General features: G+C 34.8%; 1 protein-coding gene across 1 annotated transcript in view; it reads right to left on the bottom strand.

Annotated features, from left to right (window-relative positions):
* me1 (malic enzyme 1, NADP(+)-dependent, cytosolic) overlaps window positions 1-14564 on the bottom strand; it is a 105324-nt gene extending 90760 nt beyond the window's left edge. Inside the window, exon 1 of the mRNA XM_051131396.1 lies at window positions 14396-14564. Coding sequence (XP_050987353.1) covers window positions 14396-14524 — 129 coding nt within the window. The 5' untranslated portion in view covers window positions 14525-14564. The remainder of the gene's footprint in view (window positions 1-14395) is intronic.
* Window positions 14565-15685: the final 1121 nt, after the last annotated feature.

The raw sequence follows: 15685 nt of genomic DNA, 5'->3' as shown, positions 1-15685 counted from the left end.
TAAATAAAACCAACGAGACCTTCTGCACAAGCTGATCCCAGCAAATTGACAGAGCAGAGCAGTGACAATGTTAAGAAACCAGGCATTGGCTACACCCTGCAAGGTCTCTTTCCAAACCGGAAAAGTAAACATGATGCCTCATTAAATGGTCTTCCATATGCTGCGATGCTCGCCAACAAATCATGTTCCAGATCAGAGCAAAATACTGGAAAGTTTCTACCCATTCTGACTCAAGGAGAAACATGAGTTTGACACATTTCATTTCTTCACATAAATAAATGCCACCTGAGGGATGTCTAAATGGACTTGTTAGTTAAATAGCCCTGAAAACAGCTAAATGCATTGAGCTGATGCATTGATTCCAGGGGAACAGACAGATGAAAAATTACACTAGTTTGTGTTCCTCTCCTGATTTTGAGTTTCCAGATCTCTTTTTTCTCTCGTATGTGGTTTAAGCTTATATATTGTAATCTATTGTCTTCTATTCTAAAGTGTGTTTTTTGTTCATTTCATGTGTTGTCAATTTTGAGGGGTTTTGTTTCATTTTTTATGCCTTTCTTTTGTTCTCTCTTGTTCATTTATCAATTTTCAAATTAATTTTGAATAAATATGATATTTTATTTAATAAAAATAATATATTTGAGTTTGCCACAAAAGTTGCATATGGTAAATATTAAGCCATTTCCCAAAAGCTTTGAAATATTTTTGGCCTTCTTGTATTAATAAATTAAAAGGACACAGAAAAATCAAACAACACCCAAGCAAGTGTTTCAAAACAACCTTGATGTTTAAGTTGAAGCAGATGAGTGCTACCTAATGAGGCATGTTATTTTGCTTAGAGATTCAGATGAGTAGGAATGGAGCAACAGTTCCTGTGATCATTACATAGGAATTCTGGGTATGTCCATTAAAAGCATCTACCAGAGGAACATTCTCTGCCTACACTCAAAAATAAAGAAATGGTAAATGAACTGATGAACATTTTTCCATAAAATGAAGTAAAAACAAACAGACTCTGGGCCTGTTTCCACCACAATTTTTTTTTAAAAAAAAGGTAAGTGTGACTTTTTAATCGCACAATTTAGTCTTGTTTTTATCACAATCCTGTAGGATATTGTATAAATTCAAAACTGTTCCAATTTACATCTCAGTTTTATCTCAAAATGCATTTTTTTTTCTTTTTTCTGCCACAGAATCAAATGTGGCTTTTTACATATCTCACAAATCTGACTTTTATTGTTGCAGTTGCGAGTTTATATTTCATAATTAGATTTTTTGTCTCAGAATTGCGAGTTTATATCTCAGAATTTTGAATTTATAACTCACAATTTTGACTTTTTTCTCAGAATTGTGAAAAACAAAGTCCAAATTTTGAGATATGAACCCAGAATAGGTTAAAAAAAAAAGTCTGAATTGAGAGATAAAAAGCCACAATTACCTTTTTTTTTTACTTTCATATGTTCCAGACTTATATGAACCTGAATTCATTTGGCACTTGATTGTTGACATAGTTTATATTTCATAATTAGACTTTTTTTCTCAGAATTGCAGTTTATATCTCACAATTTTGAGTTTAGAAATAAAGTCCAAATTGTGAGATATAATCTCAGAATTGTTTAAAAGTCTGAACTGAGAACATATGGAACATACTTCCATATGTTCTAGTCTCCTTGTGTGAACCTTAATTCAAATAATAATTGGCAAATAATTGTTGACAGTTTATATTTCAGAATTAGACTTTTTGTCTCAGAATTGCAGGTTTATACTTCACAATTTTGAATTTAGACCTCACTATTCTGACTTTTTTCTCAGAATTGTAAGAAACAAAGTCCAAATTGTGAGATAAAATCTCAGAATTGTTTAAAAGTCTGAACTGAGAGATTTTTACTTGCATATGTTCTAGTCTTGTGTGAACCTTAATTCATTTGGCAAAAAATTGTTGACATAGTTTATATTTCAGAATTAGACTTTTCGACTCAGAATTGCGAATTTATATCTCACAATTTTGAGTTTAGACCTTACTATTCTGACTTTTTCTCAGAATTGTAAGAAACAAAGTCCAAATTGTGAGAAGAAAAAAGTTTGAATTTAGAGATATAAAGTAAAGAATATGTTCTAGTCTTCTTGTGTGAACCTTAATTCATTTGGCACTTGGTTGTTGACACAGTTTATATTTCATAATTAGGCTTTTTTCCCAGAATTACGAGTTTACATCTCACAATTTTGAGTTTATATCTCATAACTCTGACTTTTTCTCAGAATTTTCGAGAAACAAAGTCCAAATTGTAAAATAAACTCAGAATAATAAAAAATATAAAATAAAACTGAAAGATAAAAAGTCACAATTACCTTTTTTTACTTTCATATGTTCCAGTCTTCTTAAAGGAACCTGAATTCATTTGGCACAACTGCTGACATAGTTTATATTTCAGAATTAGACCTTTCTTCTCAGAAATGTGAGTTTATATCTCCCAATTCAGATTTTTCTGAATTGAGAAATAAAAAGTTCCCACTTCCATATGTTCTAGTATTCTTGTATGAATCTGAATTCTTTTGGCACTTGATTGTTGACACTGTGACTGTTGAATTTCACTGCTATACAGTATCAGCATCCGCTCCCTTTGGGGCTATATTGTGCCTGGAATTTAATTTGACACCATTCATTCACATCCTCCTTACATCTAGTTAAGTCATTCACATGCCCACCCACAGGGTGGCCATCCATGTGAAAAACTGCACATCTTTAAGAAAACAAAAGACAAAAGGCAGTGGACTTAAGGGCCTAAAAATGTTCTCTTTTTTCTTTGAGCAAAGACTGTGACCACACTCCCCATTCCCCATGGGAAGTCTGATTAAAAAAGGCAAGCAAGCACAAAATCAGAGCAGATTAAAAATCCCAAGAGCCCCTCAAAATGAGATTACTCTCACCCGTTTCTCACAAAACACTCTGTATACGTAATTCATGTAGCACTCAAATCTGATAAGCACTTGATTCATGTAAGATGCTGTTAACATTGTTTTTATTTTACATCTTTGATTATTTCCATCATATTTTAATTGCTTCTTTGCATGAATGTTGTAAAAAAACTAGTCAAAGCTTACTAATTGATATTAATGACTGTAACTCCCTGATATGTTGGTAAACCTTTCCAGAGCATACATATCAGATTGGAGCTGTACATCACTATACCGCCTTAGGTCTGGCATCATTTATTTAGTCTTCTTATTTAATTCATGAGAGATAGAAACAAAGGCAAAGGATTTGGTTTTCAAATCAAATTTGACAACCAAAGGAGAACCTTTGTTAAAAATCAATAAATTTGATTTGGCTGCTGCAAATTCTCGTACTGAATATCAAGCATACATAACGCTGGTTTTACAACAACAGTATTTTGTAATGCTTGTTGTACATCTGCTTTGATTAAGGTTTGTCAAATCAAATTATATATTATTCAGCGTGATTCAGGGAGTAAGAAATAGAAAACACAGAGTGGATCTCCTGCAGAATGACTGAGAGTGTGAAAACAAGATGTAAATGTTGAACATTGTACCTTTTAGATACCACATTCGGGGTTGTTTTTTTTGCCACCAATTAAAAAAAATCCAAAACCCACAGCCGAACGAATCAATGTGAGTCTCATTGTCTCATTGCCGAATGAATCAGTGTGTTTGAAAAAAAAACGACTGAGTGAATGATTCACTGACTCGTAAAGCTAGTCTTTTAAGTCATTTCTGAATGAATCAGCATTTTTAAATGAATCAGTTGGAATGAATGAATTGACTGATTCACTCATACAGTTAACAGCATATTGATAAAACCTGTAGAAATCCTGATTCTAAAAAATGTGATTGTAAATGACTCAAAATTACCTCAAAGGAGTCACACAGAATCAATACATATGTGACCCTGGACCACAAAACCAGTCATAAGTCGCACGGGTACATTTGTAGCAATAGCCAAAAATACATTGTAAGGGTCAAAATTATCCATTTTTCTGTTACGCTAAAAATCAATAGGATATTAAGCAGGGTTGCCAGATTTTCACAGCAAAACCCTCTCAGTTAGACTCAAAAAGTAGCCCAAAAGTAGCCCAATCCTGTTTCTAGGGGGCCCCCCAGTAAAAATTGCATCCCTGGGGGTAAAATACACGTTTTTTGGCAGGGTTCCCCTGGTAAAATTAGCATTCCAGGGGCTAAATATTACGTATTGGGATCGCTTTAACCTGCGGACATGAAAAACAACCCGTAGCCCAATTCCACAGGAAAACTTTGGACTTGGCAACACTGATGTTAAAGATTATGTTTCATGAAAATATTTTGTACATTTTCTACCATAAATATATCAAAACTTGATTAGTAATATGCATTGCTAAGAACTTAATTTGGACAACTTTAAAGTACATTTTCTCAATATTTTGACAATATATTGTCTTATCCTAACAAACCATACATCAGCGGAAAACTTATTTTGCTTTCAGATGATGTTTAAATCTCAATTTTAAAAAAATGACCCTTATGACTCGTTTTGTGGTCCAAGGTTACATAAACAACTTTATGAAGGCTACCAATAACTAGAAATAATTATTTAGGTCATCACTTTGTGTTTTTATAACAGTGTACAAAGCATATGATCTTCTGATTATTTGACATTGTGCACTTTATACATAAAGACATTTTCTAGGAACTGTTTAACCTACGTCAAATCTAATGAAATAAGAAACCTGGTATACATTTTGCCAAACAGTTTGCTACTATGGCTGTTAAAACAATCAGTGTATTCCGATTTTTATTTTTGAATGTTTGAACAAATATTATGAATGTATGATTAAAATTTCCTCCTGTACAAATTATAATGGTAAAAAAATATATTCTAACATCTGATAGTAACCATTTCCAAGCTAAATGATACTAATGACTTACATCATGTCTCAGTTATAAATACTGTTCTGCTGAAGCACTGTCTGGAGTCTAACAATTTGTCAAAGAGAAAAATGCAAAGGCCAAATCACAGACCACAGAGATTGCGATCAGAAGGCAGTTCGAGCGATCTCTGCATGCATGCATGCATGTGTGTGTCTGTGTAGAGTTGGATAGGGGTGACTAGCACTTAATCTCTCTGTGAACAGTAGAGCACTTTCCTCATTTAACCACTTCATTCACGTCCAGCGCTGGAATGCTTTACCGCTGCCCTGTGGGTGGTCAGTATCTCCCATATGCACCTGGGCACACCTGGGCTGCCATACATATATACACACTGTCGGAGCCCACCTAGAAAGAGGTGACAGACAGCAGCACCTGACCCTCCCTGAGAGCTTACATGCTCTCCAGTCCAGACAAAAACGAGGCCTGTTCAATCATCTTGTCATTAGCATATCAACTACACACACATTTAGAAGCATCTCAGTTGTATGTATAAAGGCACTGTCCTAATAATACCTGCACATGGAGTATTCTATGATTTAAGGCGTGTTCGTACCAAGAACGATAACTATAAAGATAACCATATCAGCGTCCACACCAATGCACGACAGCATTTTGATTATTATAAGCACACGCTGCAGTTCTGTTATCTGCCAGTTTAAATGCTTGGCTGGCAATGTTTTTATCATTCATCAGCCGGGGAAAAAAAATCATTCTAAAAGTGACTCCAATTACATAGTTTATTTTTTTTAGATAGAATGATTTATAAAGCTATATCTGTCACTGTAATTATCATTCTTGTTGTGAACTGGGTCTCATCAGCACAATCCATAAATAAATAAATAACATTAATATAACAGCATGACATTATGTTGCAGCCTCAAATCACTGAGAACATATATAGGCTAGAAATGAAACTAATTAAAATGTCTGAGATGCCAACTGAACATCTGTTTTAATGTTAGAAACGAACTCATTTGTTTCTGGCAAGGGAAATTTTAAAATAAAGTCCCATGGTAGTTTAGCGTAAAGTTGGGCTTTTTCTTCCATTAAGATTTACTTTATGCCCTCTTCTGTAAAAGAAGATAAAAAGCATTAGCATTCAAATGAAAGCATTTATGTTCATTCAATTTTCTGAGCAAAACGCCTGCATTTCTTTTTTAAAAAGCGTCTGGCAAGGAAAAAGATGAAAATGTAATGTATATACAGTCAAATATATACAGTATATGTATAAAATAAAAACATTCAAGGAACATAATTAAATTCAGGAATATTCTTTCTGTGGAATTAAATCAAACACAATGACTGAGCAGAATTAAAAAACACATCACAGCGCATCCTATCAGACCATATGCGTTGCCTTTCATTGATGCAATCACTGCACTTAACACAATATTAAAATTATTACTACACTTAATAATGTTACTACTTTTTTGTAGATTCTGAAAGTTTTTTTTCTTGTATAGAACACGAAACAAAGTATGTTTTCATTTAGTATAGTACTAAATTATATAAACATGGATGGATGAAATTGTAACACTTGAATCTCCAACATATTTACCTGAATGTGCATTTCTATACATCCTATTATTATTATTATTAAATAATTGTAATAATTAAAATTATTCCTATTCTCCTAATGCCAATGGCTAAGTAGTTACATTTTCTGAATTTAAATTGATTTATGCAGATAATGAAATGTCAAATTGTGCAACCAAATATTACTGATATACACTACCAGTCAAAAGTTTTGGAACAGTAATTTTAATGTTTAAAAGAAGTCTCTTCTGCTCACCAAGCCTGCATTTATTTGATCCAAAGTACAGCAAAACAGTACGATTTTATAATATTTTTACTATTTAGAACTATTTTAAAATGTAATTTATTCCTGTGATTTCAAAGATGAATTTTTAGCATCATTACTCCATTCACATTATCGTTCAGAAAACATTCTAATATTCTGATTTGCTGCTCAAAAACATTTATTATTATTATGTTAAAAAACAGCTGAGTAGTATTTTTTCAGGTTTCTTTGATAAATAAAAAGTTTAGAAGAACAGCATTTATGTAAAATAGAAATCTTTTGTAACAATAAATGTCTTTATTATAACTTTTGATGATCCTTGCTCAAATAAAAGTATTCATTTCTATAATTCCACAGTAAACTCGGGTGCATATTAGAATGATTTCTGAAGGATCGTGTGATACTGAAGACTGGAGTAATGATGCTGAAAATTCAGCTTTGATCACAGGAATAAATTACATTTTAACATATATTCAAATAGAAAACAGTTATTTTAAATAGTAAATATATTTCTGAATTTTACTGTTTTTGCTGTACTTTGGATCAAATAAATGCAGGCTTGGTGAGCAAAAAAGACTAAAAAGTTAAAAATTCTACTGTTCAAAAACTTTTGACTGGTAGTGTACATGCACTGATGAACAGATGCTATTATATTTCATTAAAATATGTCAAAATACCAAATTAAAGCAAGACTCAAGCTTTTCACACTTTAGGGGGAAAAAGATCATTCAGTTTCAACTAAGCTACTGCACTAGCAATAGGCAGTAAAGACCTGCTTTACTTTATAGTGGAGAAATGAAAAGCTCTGAGCTTGGTTACACTTGACAGCCTTTGACGTTTTGCTTATTTGATTTACCTCACCCATATTTACTTTCATTTAAATGCAAAACTAAACTCAACCCCGTTGGAGTTTAAACACACCACACATGGAACAAAACAAGAGTAAGAAGTCCAATTTGGACAATTCTTTCTAAAACTGTAAAGAAGAACCTTGTTGTGGGAATGCTACTGCCAATCCCACTCTGGATTGGATGCTTCTGCAATCTAGCAAGCATGCTAACAAGTTGGCTCAATGCTCTAGTCTAGCTAGCATAATCCACTTAGCCCCTGCTGGTAGATGGAGGAAATACACAACATGGCAGCAAAAAGCAGCATTCTCCACACCATTAAATATATCAGACAATTATGACTGAAAAACTAAATAAAAACACGTTTGTCAGTCATGAATCAATTAAAATTTCCAAAATGTAAGTTTACTTAAAATTTGTCGTCACCTTTCTTAAATAACATAGCTACTCCCATTGAAATGAATGGGAATGCTAACAGATTAATCTACCCTAATATTCCAGACCTCTTTGTTTCTAACAATAGCTCAGTGACACTTGTTGACAATTGGCACACATAACAACCACAAGGGGGCCTTAAAAGTCTCCAGTGCTCCGCGCAAAAGGTGCCACATTTCCAACTGAGCTCTTGTTTTCCACTGCAAGTTGAATGGGCATCTGTTAGTCACCTGTGCTCCTAAAAGCACATTTCCCCATGTGAAACAGGATCTCGGCTTGGATGCTAGGAGAGTTTTGTGCTGCGTTGTTTGCGTTTTTGGTCTCTGGCATGGCACGGAGCCAGAGGCCGGTGCTGTTGGCCTCGATTCACACAGGCGGTCATTAATGGGAGATAAAGCAGAGGTCTGTGGAGAGCAGGGCAGGTCCCTTTTTCTCTCCTTTGCTCCACAGAGACCTCTTTCTCCTCACTCTCGTCTCTTACTGTGCAAAGCTACCCGCAAACACAAGGATAATATCCTGCCTGCGCTTCAGGCAGACACAGGGAAGGGCTGTTGAGAAGGGAGGAGGTCAGAGGGGATACCGGGGAGGGGCGCTGAGAGTAAACTCCAGCCTGCGGACGTGAGGCCTCTACCTTTTTAGTCCCACAGCATCAATTAGCATGTTGTCCTCTGCTTCTCTGCAGCTGAGAGCGAGAAAACGGGAGAACACTCAAGCCCTGTGATCGCCAGGCACATGGGAAGGCAACAATGCGCCACTGGAGAACCACAGTGTACCAAGTGTAGGGCCACGCACAGCTCCTCCAAGGGTCATTTCCTACCTTCTCTCTTAATTTCCTTGTTTTGGTTCATGACTTCTGGTGGTTGGCTTTTCAGAGAGATGTATGAAAGAGCAAATGTTTCACTCGATGTGGGACTGTATTTACAAGCAAGTATCGCTGTCTAAGCGTGAAATAAGACCCATCAGATGAATGACTGATATGACATTGATTACACAATCCTCAAGTTTAGCACTGTCCAACTGACACATCACAGTCCAGAAAATAAAAGTGCGTAAACAAAGACGTAAGCGCTTGACCAAAGTACTGTGTGGTAAACAGTTGTGTTGGTCTGGCAGTAACAAACCTCAGTTTTTTATATAAACATATTGACCTTATCTATTTATCTATCTGTCAGTCCATCAGTCTGTCTGTTTACAAAATGTGTGTGTGTGTTTTTTTTTTTTTGTATGAATATCCAAAACAACGAAAAAATTCACATTTAGAAGATACAAGCATTCGAGCTTCTGCTCGAACACAAGCTTAAAGTTTACTATTTTTGCTGTACTTTGGATCAAATAAATGCAGGCTTGGTGAGCAGAAAAGACTTCTTTGAAAAGAAAAGTTAAAAATCCTACTGTTCAAAAACTTTCGACTGGTAGTGTACATGTACTGATGAAGAGATGCTATTATATTTCAATTTATATTATAATGTGTCAAAATATCAAATAATGTGTCAAAATACCATTAATAAGCTAGTGTGCTCCAAAACAATAAAAAATTCTACTGTTCAAAAACTTTTGACTGGTAGAAACATGTACTAATGAAGAGATGCTATTATATATGGATCAACGATTTTGATGACATCACCCTGCACTTCAGTGTCTCATTAAACTTTCTGTCCAATCAAATGCTCTCTAGAATCCGAAGCGCCCCGCCCCCACACTATAAATACACGCTGAAGCTGTGGATGAAATCAGTCACCTGTTCACGGAATTTGTTTTTTTCTGTACGGTAAACAGCACATACACTGTGAAAACAGTTTGTTGAATCAGCTTAAAATAATTTGTTACCCAGCTGCCTTAAAATTGAAAAGTTCAGTCTGCGCTGATAGCCTTGTGGTTAGTGTGCTGACATATACTGTGCAACTGCACTCATCACGACCCGAGTTCGATTCCTGTCGCGAGGTCCTTTGCCGATCCCGCTTCCCACTCTCTACCTAATACTTTCCTGCCATCTCTCCACTGTCCTATCTGAATACAAAAAAGTAACAAAATTTTAAGTTTAGTCAACTTGAAATGTTGTACTAAGTGACAACTTCTAATTCTTCTGATCTAATCTTTCACTTAGTACAACTTAGCATTTCAAGTTGACTAAACTTCTTTGAGTTGACTAAACTTAAAATTTTAAGGCAGCTGGGTAACAAATTATTTTTTTTGACTCAACAAATTGTGTTTTTTTTCTTTTTTACAGTGTATAATGCACTATATAGGGGATAGGAAATGATTCAGACAGTGTAACTATGCATTCTGTTTGGGCAAATGAAGTTGTTGCACACACCAATAGTACAGAGCGGATCATATGCGCAAGTCGGCACAGACCACAAAACGTTTCGGACACATTGGAATTCTACACAGAATGCTAATTTACACATAGATAATGCAATATGGATGAGACTGTGAGTCATATGCTGTCAAATGCAGCTTTACTGAGCTCAATGGCTCTGGCCCAAGCTGTGATATAAACGAAATCCTACTGGCTATTTAAAAGAGGCGGTGGGGCTGCTGGATATGTCCCGCCGTGTCTTCCTGTTTCAGGAAATTACATTCAAATTACGTCAACACATAGAATAATGGCGAGTGTTTCAAAGCACTTCAGGGAACTTTAAAAAGGGGACAGGCCTGCTCGATATGTCCTGCTCTGTCTACCTTTTTCAGTTGAAATTAGGCATAATCCACCTTATTCTTCAGCGCGGAAGTAAGCCTATGGACGAGACTCATTCGCTCTAGGAAAATAATGAGAAGAGTAAAGTGCAGTAAACATAAAACTGTTGCACTACAAACCAGTGTGTTCATAAGATATAATAATCCATTAAAATAATATAGTAAGACACACCAGTGTGCAATATCAAGCAGCAAAACGAGGTGTTTTGTATAGCTAAAAACAGCTGAATGCGGATGAGACAGGAAGCCAGACCCATAAAATTTACAAAAAAATGTACATGTTATTTCCTTACATTCAAATTCAAAGTAATTTAATTCTTCATTCTGCATCTATTCTCAGTTAATTTCTAAATGGCCCTCAACCCTGAATCAGATGTAATGACACAGGAACCGTTTGATAATCGCTTTGCTAATTATGTTATCAATCCCAGACAGTCTTTTGTGCTGGAGGTTCATTCTTTTGTTTACATAATCCTGTTTCCTTTACAATGTCAGAGATTTTGCATTTCACACAATTTTCCTGACGCCTTTGGCAAAGGCTGATTCTCAAGCTTACAAACAAACAGAGCCTCTCTCGTTTAATTAATCTCATTAAATCACGTCTCTGTCTATAAAACAAGACAATAACTCTGAATTTAGCTCATTAGACACAAGGACGTGGGTGGAACTGGAAAGCCACGTCATAAAAACATGAAAGCGTTAGAGCTGCTCTCACACCCCGAAGCACCACATAAGCTTTAAGTTGTGGCACCAGTCTGCCAACTTATAGCTCCACAGGCACAGGAGCTGCATTAATGAGAGACATTAATCCAAGATTTTGTTTGATTACAGGAAAAGGGAACATGGAGGGTAACTTCTAAATACAAAAACATCTTAATATGGGCACTTTGCTTTAAAATTGAATATAGCAGGCTAAACAAAATAGCACATCAACTGAAACTATGCTGAAATCGACACTGTGTCCGCAACTTGCCCCTGAGCCACATGTCAACCCTTAGTTTATTTTGCAGTAAGAAGCTTTTGAACTCAATATCCGAGGTCGATTATAAATATTTAACATCTTGCCGTTACAGAAAGACCTTTTCAGATTAACATGATCTAAAAACACAGCCTATATTCTTAAAAAACAGCATCATGACCTCTATAATGAGCAGGTCACTGAAAATGTTTTACTTCAATAGCCAGTTTTGATTAAAGAGCGCCTTTGCATCATTTATAGGCCTATGAAAATGTTATTTTTTAGCCGGGGTCAACATAGCTGAAATGACTGGAGTATGCACTAAAAAAAGACAACACACAGCCCCGTGATCTTCATACCTCAGCCAACCCTATGCATTCATGTATACATAAAGACACCTTTCAGAGCTTTCTGGTAGTGTGCACCTGGATTGAAAATATGACCTCATTCTGTGGCATCTCTTGTGCAGATTAGAAGTCATTAACCTTAACGACAGGCAGAGCGCTGTGTTGTCATCAGTACCCAACCTGTGGCAGAGTGCCAAGGGACGTGACGTTTAATCAGACTATGGTCCTTCATTTTAGCACGGGTATCTGACGCAAAGGGTTCAAGTGGATGGAGCGTCCACCTTAATGAAAACAAAAGTGCAGAGTGCAGGCACACGCAACAAATGACTGGAAAAGTCCAAAGAGAAATAGAACAAAGATCAGGGATGGCGAGTTACAAATTAGGGTCAAACAGTGACAGATAAACTGCTGTTAAGATAAAGAATAAAACAAAAGTATTTTAAATGTAAACTGTGCTGGCTCTAAAATTACTGTGAACTGCCACTGAAAGAGAAAAAATTGCAACAGCAAATTATAGCAGTGATCTGTTGTTTTCAGGTACACTACCAGTCAAAAGTTTTTGAACAGTAAGATTTTTTATGTTTTTTAAAGACCTTTCTTCTGCTCACCAAGCCTGCATTTATTTAATCCAAAGTACAGCAAAAACAGTACAATTTTGAAATATTTTTACTATTTAAAATAACTTTTTAAATATATTTTAAAATGTAATTTATTCTTGAGATCAAAGCTACATTTTCAGCATCATTACTCCAGTCTTCAGTGTCACGTAAAATCATTAGAAATCATTCTATTATGCTGATTTGCTGTTCAAGCAACATTTTTATTATTATTATCAAAATTTAAAACAGTCAAGTATATATTGTTCAGGATTCTTTGATAAATAGAAAGATCCAAAGATCATTTATTTGAAATAAAAAGCTTCTGTAACATTACACACTACACCATTCAAAAGCTTGGAGTCAGTATAATTATTTTAATTTACTTTAAATTGATCAGTTGATGTAAATTGACGTTTTGTGAGCAGCAAATCAGAATATTATAATGATTTCTAAAGGATCATGTGACTGGAGTAATGATGCTAAAAATTCAGCTTTGAATCACAATTTTACTGTTTTTGCTGTACTTTTGATCACATAAATGCAGGCTTGGTGAGCAGAAGAGACTTCTTTAAAAAACACTGAAAATCTCACTGTTCAAAAACTTTTGACTGTTGCTCAAAAACTTTTGAATGTTGTGTGCATTATTTACAAGAACTATGATTTGATTTTAAAGGTAGCAGTGAGAATCATTCCAGTTAATAATTTACTTCATTTATTACGTTATTGGTCCAAAGGGGAAATGTCGGATTAAATCAATTAAAAAAAAAAAGAGAGAGAGAGAGAAGAACTAAATAAAAAGTCCAAAGGGCAAACATTGATCTACCGCTTTAAATGTTTCTCAAACAACTGGTAGTATGGTAACAGATTAAAAATTAAAAGCATAATGAATCATGCCAAACACTTGTTTACTCTTCTCCTGTTCATTATTGTTTGGGAAGTTTGGACCTCATCACACTGAATGAAGAGCAAAAGCTAAACTATTTATGTTAAACATGCTATAAATATATCAATCAATTGGCCAAGGTCAGTAATGTTTTCATTCAAGGTCAGAATGAAAAAAGTGCAAGAATTTGTTATTTCACTCAAGCATTTCTTTAGTTACCAGACAAGGTTAATAAAAAGAGACAATGGTCTGTACTGTAACACTATAAGTTAGCACTGAACTAGCAAGTCTTAATTTTTTTTTTTACTAACAAATTACATAATTATTGCAGCACTTGACAACAATGCACTTCATGCTCCAAAGAGTGAATATTTGAACTAACATGCAGTTTTTTATTTTTTAATTCAGTATATATTTGAAATATATCACAAGCATACAAGCAAACAAACTGACTCCGCAGCATCAGTGTTCTTGAGTTCTTGAGGTGATGCCATAGCAACAACTGGTCAGCACCTTGGACAGAGGCTGCTGTTGATCTTACCAAAAGATTATAAAAATAAAGATAATAGGTCTTGTATTATTTTCTGTTTTGAGGAATAGCGAAATGCGGAGTCTAATAACAGAACTTGTGGATTTTAAAGCTGGTAAATGTAGACTGTATGTGTTAAAAGGAAACACTTAAGTTGACACGTCATGGCCCACGTCAGTTCAAGAGCACCTGTACACTACAAACACACTTGCTTTTGACACAGAAAGCAACTGCGGACAAAGAAAGTGTGTGGCCCTTTAAGTCTAAATATAGTTCCTCTCGAAACTGATATCCACTGCCCTGCTATCGTATTAGCAAACAGTCAACACAAAATTTTATTTTTAAAAAAACGTTAAAAAGTTATTATCTTTTTACCTTGTTAAAGTGGGGGTTGCGTGTAACATCATACCCCCTCTTCTTCGTGTAAACAAAGGTCTTGCTTTGGTCTGCTGACTTCTGCATCTCCCACTCGACAGATTCCTGTTTGACTAAAGCGTGTGCCATGTTGCTTCCCCTTTAAATAGCGCTGAACTCAACAAGTGCACCCGCTGCATCAGACAGGAAGACGTTACACAGCGAGAGTGTCAACAGCGGTTGCGTATGCGAGGTTATCGCCAAATTATTAGCTGTAAAAGTCGATAATAGACGGGCAAGTCTTATCTCAAGCAGAACATAAAGGGTTTATGTAATATTTTCACGCGTGGTTTCAAAGAAACTCTCCCATGGTTGGAACAGAGGAAAAAAGAGACCGGGGCTAGTTGTCACAAAAGCTGTCGAAAGATTATGAGTTAGATTTAGTCGATATACAAATGTGTTTTGTCTAAGAGTGGTTTTATATGTTGGTTTTAAATACTTGGTTTAATAATGTATTGAATTAGTATGTCTTTTGTGATTTTTTTCCCCTACAGTATTATATTATTGATAAGCAATACTACCAAACGTTTTTGAACAGTAAGATTTTTAATTTTTTTTTTTTTTTTTTTAAGTCTCTTCTGCTCACCAAGCCTGCATTTATTTGATCCAAAGTATAGCGAAAACAGTACAATTTTGAAATATTTTGTACTATATAAAATAACTTCTAATATGCTGATTCATTATTCCATTTAAAAGCTTGGAGTCAGTACTTTTTTTTTTTTTTTTGGAAACGGAAATGGAAAGAAATTATAGAAATCAATACTTTTATAGCAAGGATGCTTTGAAATTGATCAAAACTGATGATAAAGACATTTATAATGTTACAAAAGATTTCTATTTCAGATAAATGCTGTTCTTCTGAACTTTCTATTCATCAAAGAAACCTGAAAAAAATATTCTCTGATCTTTTCAACATAATAATAATAAAGAATGTTTTGTTGAGCAACAAAACACAACATTAGAATGGTTTCTGAAAGATCATGTGACTGGAGTAATGATGATAAAAATTCACATCACAGGAATAAATGACATTTTAAAATATTAAAATAGAAAGCAGTTATTTTAAATGGTAAAAATATTTCACATTTTGGGATCAAATAAATGCAGGCTTGGTGAGCAAAAGAGACTTCTTTAAAAAACATGAAAACTTTTGACTGGTATATATAAAATCCTGTTTAGCAGCAGCTTCAATAGTGACAACATGCCCCAGTGCCCCAAAAAATGTTAGCGATGATGTTTAAATTAACAGTT

The sequence above is a fragment of the Labeo rohita genome, chromosome 16 (genome assembly GCF_022985175.1).
Source record: "Labeo rohita strain BAU-BD-2019 chromosome 16, IGBB_LRoh.1.0, whole genome shotgun sequence".
NCBI classification, from domain to species: Eukaryota; Metazoa; Chordata; class Actinopteri; order Cypriniformes; family Cyprinidae; genus Labeo; species Labeo rohita.
The sequence above is the reverse complement of the archived record's forward strand: the minus strand, read 5'-3'. Positions and strand labels throughout refer to the sequence as shown.